Here is a 4,841-nt window from a genome sequence, read left to right on the forward strand (position 1 = left end):
GCTTCGTGCGACTGTCCGTGGCTGTCCGTGGCCTCCCAGGTAACACGTTGAGCCCCCCAATAGTCCGCGTCCACGCGGACGATGGGTGGGCTTAAGCTTTGTCATTTGCTTAAGCTTCGTGTGGGCTACGCTTTGTCTTTTGGTCACGCTTCGTCTTTTGCCTTTTGGTCACGCTTAAGCTTTGTCTTTTGGTCACGCTTTGTGTGGGCTACGCTTCGTCATTTGCCATGGCTTCGTCATTTGGTTATGTGCCGTCGTGTGGGCTATGCTTCATCGTGTGTGCTACGCTTCGTCATTTGGTTATGAGCCGTCGTGTGGACCTCCAAGGTAACACCTTGAAGCCCCCCAATCGTCCGCGTCCACGCAGACGATGGGTGGGCTTATGCCCCGTGGAAACCGTCCCGTATGCCGTCCCGTCATTTGGTTATGCCGTCCCGTCGTGTGGGCCTCCAAGGTAACACCTTGAAGCCCCCCAATCGTCCGCGTCCACGTGGATGATGGGTGGGCTTATGCCCCGTGGCAACCGTCCCGTATGCCGTCCCGTCATTTGGTTATGCGCCGTCATGTGGGCCTCCAAGGTAACACCTTGAAGCCCCCCAATCGTCTGCGTCCATGCAGACGATGGGTGGGCTTATGCCCTGTGGCAACCGTCCCGTATGCCGTCCGACGGGCCTCCAAGGTAAGAGATTGAAGCTTATGGTCTCGTCCGCGCAATCGTTGGGTGGGCTTATGCTTCGTCCCATGGCTACAAGCGTGTGGCTTCGTCCCATATGCTTCATGAGAACAAGGTAAGAGATTGAACCCCCCAATCGTCCGCGTCCGCATGGACGATCCGTGGGCTTATGCACAAGCGTGTGGCTTCGTCCGTGGCTTTGTCCCGTGACCTTAAAGAGATTGATTGTGTTGCTAATCTTAAAGAGATTGATTGTGTTGTTAATCTTAAAGAGGTTGATTGTGTATCTATTTGTAAGTGTGTAGAGAAAGTTATGGCACCTAAAAGAGTGCTTAGAAAGAGAAAGAAATGTGTGTCACCTCATAGTAGCCGTGAAGTCTGTATGAAGCTACGTTCAGGATGTGTTCCTGGGCGGATCTTAGAGCAAGAAGCATCATCGCGTTTGAGATCAGTGGACACTCCTTCAACAAAGAAAGGACGTGGTCCAAAAAGATGTGTCTACATTGATGACGAAGCACAAGTGGATGGGGACTCCAATACAATTGACGGGGTTGCGGAGCACACAGGTAGTCACTTATGTGTCCATTTCATTTACATATGACGCTTTGTTCAGTGTTATGTATTAAATATGATTGGTTTAATGCTACTTTTTTTAATTGTTACTTATTAATATCTGCTCCTACAGAGACTAATGTGCGGCATGATAGTCTAGATGACAAAGAAGAGGTGAGTGGTGATAGTGATCAAGGGGAGAATGATGATGAAAAAGAAAAGAAGCACTCAAGGAATTTAGGCAAGCAAGTCTCTCTAGGACTGATGAAGGATGTGCTGAGTCAATTTTATATAAAAAAAGAGGACGCTGCCTCCTCTTGTGCCTCTTTGCAGATTAGTGGCTCATGAGGCAGTCAGATTTGCTACGGATGATGCCCAGTGGTTGATTCCTTCCTTTGATTCCACTGGTTATCTTGAGACTATGGGACACTTCCTTGTGTCAGTTGAAGGTCCGAGAGGGGAGACCATGTCTGTGACAGCCAGCAATCTAGATGAATGGGGTCCAATATGGCGTCAAAGAAATGAGGATTTTGAGAGGACTCTTGGAAGAGAGTGGCAAGACCTTAAGGGTAAAAAGTTCTTGGTTTGGGATGGAAACCACAGGCTTAAAACGTGGTGGAAACGCATCAAGGAAAGTAAGTTGTCCACTATACATGCAAGTATTGAATGTTCGTATCCCATTCTTATGTTTGTTGGTTTTCAATTACAGAGTACTCCGACTGTGCTCACTACCATGTTAGTGTACGGTGCCAATTCATTGAGGTGCCAAAGGCAAAGGAAGCAGAGCTACTACTCGCACTAGACACCACCAACGCGTAAGTCTTCTTCCTTTAACTATGCTCCTCTTTGTAATATGTTACACTTACATTCTCATATTATGCTTTTGTTTGTTTTCAATAGTATTGCCAGAGCTCATGTTACTCCAAATATTGCGCATGAGGTGTATATGTTTCAAAAGTTTGGTATTGCAAACAAAGACTCCATTCTAGATAGATTGAGTCCGGCCATGAGGAAGTGGGCTGAGGTTGAGATGAGTATAGAGGCAAGGTATTATCATGGTGTTGCTCCATGGTATAACTCTCCTTGCGGTTTAATATCTCAGCTTGTATGGAAGGTGATTTTCTTTCTATGGCTCACTTGTATGAGATGTGCTTTTCTATCTCTAATTTAGTTTTTTTTTGGAATGATAGGATGAATTTCATGTCTTCATCTCAAAAGAAACTGCTAAGCTTGAGGCTCTTGGTCTAGATGAGGTAGAGAGGAAGAAACGTTTGGAGAAGGCTACAAGGGTGGAAGAGGAGTGCCTTAAGGATAGGGGTTACAAATACCTATCCATTGCTAATCCCCAAAATGGTGATGAGTTCTTTAAGTTGTTATTTGGGCTAAAGTGGGATGATGTAAGCATGCTCAAGATCACAAGAGACAAGCTGTATTGTCTCACAAGCTCAAAAATCCCTGCGGAAAGGTAATTTGTATATATAACGCAAGGTGTGTGTATGTGATGCTTTTTTCTTCAATGCTTTCTATTTGCGTATATTGTTGTGCATCACAGGAAAAAAATATTATTGCATCTTATGAGTCTCACAAAGGCCAAAGACCCCCAATACCCGCATTTTGGTGATTATAAGCTCTTTCGGGTTTACATGAAGAAAGAGACATATTGGGCTCACTTGCATTCGGAGGCACTACTTCAGATTGATAGGATGCAAGTAGAAGGTCCACAGCTACCAGATTCATTTGAGGAGTTCTTTAAGCTTAACATGAAGAATCATGTCATGCAGGTTGACTCAATGCAGTGCATTCATATTGCTTTCTTAAGTTCTTTCTTAAAATGTATATGTGCTAATGTTAAGCGCTTGTGAAACTTGTGTAGGCTTTTGTACACCTCTTGGATGGAGTGAAATCTTCAGATGTTGCAGAGAAGATGCCAGAGCTTACGTTTTCAGCCAAACGTGTGATTTATAGGTTAGCATGCATTTTCATATTAGATTGTGTGTCTGATTTTCATATTAGATTGCATGCATTTGCTTGCGTAATTGGCAAGAATGTTGCAGGTGGATACTACAGTGTGTAGACGAGAAGAGGCTGGATGCAGCTCCGCAATTCACAAGAGAGTGGATTGATGTTCGTGATGAGAACACTATGTATTCTCCATCATTACGTGAGAGAAAATTGACGGCATGGGAGGCAAGTGTTTGCCCTTGGTGGTTGGATTACCCTGTGGGGTTTATCCCTAAGCAAGAGAAAGATCTGCATGACAGTAAGTACTTCAATCTATGTAAACATCTCGTCGCTTTTGTAGCAATAGTTTTTGTGCTCATGCATGGGAGTCTAAGGGTGAATGATACTATGTAGGATTCAAGGAGGGAGTTGATACTCATGAACCGCTTACCGCACCCACCACTGTAGAGGAGCAAGCAACCAAGGCTACCAAAGGTGCCACCCAGGGTACTCAAGGTAATCCAGGGAGAAAAAATGTGCCAGAGTCCTCTATGGCGCCCACCACCTCCTTTGTTGCAGAGTCATCTCTTGGTTGAGAGAATTGGGAGAGGCGACCTATGACCCGTTTAGTAGGTGAGAAGTCTTATATTAACTTGAAATTCGTGTATGATTATTAAAAATAAATTACTTTGAAATAATTGTTGCAGGGTTCCAGTATCAAACATATGTCGATGCTCTATTAGTGGATGTGACCCAAATTGATAGATTTGCCCTTGATAGGTAGACATGACAACTACATATTGCAAGAACATCAATTTACATGTTGCATATAGCATTGCATCATCGTTTACTTTGCATTAATGACTATGTTGTTTTGTATATAGCATCAACAAGTTTTTTGCAACACAAAAGATGCATCTTTATAGCAAAGATGGAGTTCCATGTCAAGAGGTGGCTCGATTGATATTTGCAGATTTTCCTACGAGCTTGCTTGTGGATGCTCTAGGTCCCATCCCATTGGGTAAGTTATGCTTTCTATCACACAAGGTTTACATCAAACTCACTTCTCATATATCATAATGCCAATGTTGTTTGTAGAGGGCATGACTATTCCCAAGTGGAACACGTTCTCAAAGGGTCTAGTTATGGGTTGTATGGACCTTGATCGCGAGTATTTGGCCGACCAGGGATTCTTAGTCACTATGTGCTTAGCAGAGCATATAGGTGAGTTTATTACGGATGCGGAAAGAGTGGGGTTTGTGCTTCACCGCACTTGGACACTCATGTGTGACTCCAAGGCTTATCGACATCCCGTTACTAGAGAGGCGGTAAGATAACAAAGTTGGATACGTTGAACGTACGGTTGTATGTTCTAAATAAAGTTTGTGTTACATGCTTTAAATAAAAACATGGATCACTTATTCTATTTCCACTCATGAATAGGTACTTGATCTTACTGTGTGTCTTTGGCATCGTGCTGGTCATATTGTGCCTTGCTACGACAGAGAGGCTGGGGAGAAGATTTCAGAGAGATTGTTTCCAGTGTATCGTAGCTACATGATGGATGATTGTGTCTTTCCCATGGACGTTGATGGTGTCATTGTCAGAGGCGGAGCAGAGAGGTCTCATCTTTTCTTTCGGTAAGTAGTCTTGCATGTTTTTGCTCTCAGGTTAC

General features: G+C 43.9%; 1 protein-coding gene across 1 annotated transcript; it reads left to right on the forward strand.

Annotated features, from left to right (window-relative positions):
* The first annotated feature begins 227 nt into the window (after window positions 1-227).
* Window positions 228-3,299, forward strand: LOC148024880 (uncharacterized). Its single transcript, XM_087693627.1, has 5 exons — window positions 228-327; window positions 1,935-2,040; window positions 2,126-2,339; window positions 2,416-2,578; window positions 3,280-3,299. The coding sequence occupies exons 1-5, from the start codon at window positions 228-230 to the stop codon at window positions 3,297-3,299; spliced, it is 603 nt and encodes a 200-aa protein (XP_087549753.1).
* The last annotated feature ends 1,542 nt before the right edge of the window (window positions 3,300-4,841 follow it).

This window comes from Lygodium microphyllum, chromosome 15, assembly GCF_053477565.2.
Source record: "Lygodium microphyllum isolate KBCC chromosome 15, Lygodium_microphyllum_v1.1.10, whole genome shotgun sequence".
Lineage (NCBI taxonomy): Eukaryota > Viridiplantae > Streptophyta > Polypodiopsida > Schizaeales > Lygodiaceae > Lygodium > Lygodium microphyllum.

Excerpts from the sequence above, each read along its gene's own strand:
- LOC148024880 (XM_087693627.1), top strand. The coding sequence starts at position 228 with ATGGCTTCGTCATTTGGTTATGTGCCGTCGTGTGGGCTATGCTTCATC. Across the intron at positions 328-1,934 it reads CCGTCGTGTGGACCTCCAAG|AGTACTCCGACTGTGCTCAC; the intron begins GTAACACCTTGA and ends TTTCAATTACAG. Across the intron at positions 2,340-2,415 it reads TATCTCAGCTTGTATGGAAG|GATGAATTTCATGTCTTCAT; the intron begins GTGATTTTCTTT and ends TTGGAATGATAG.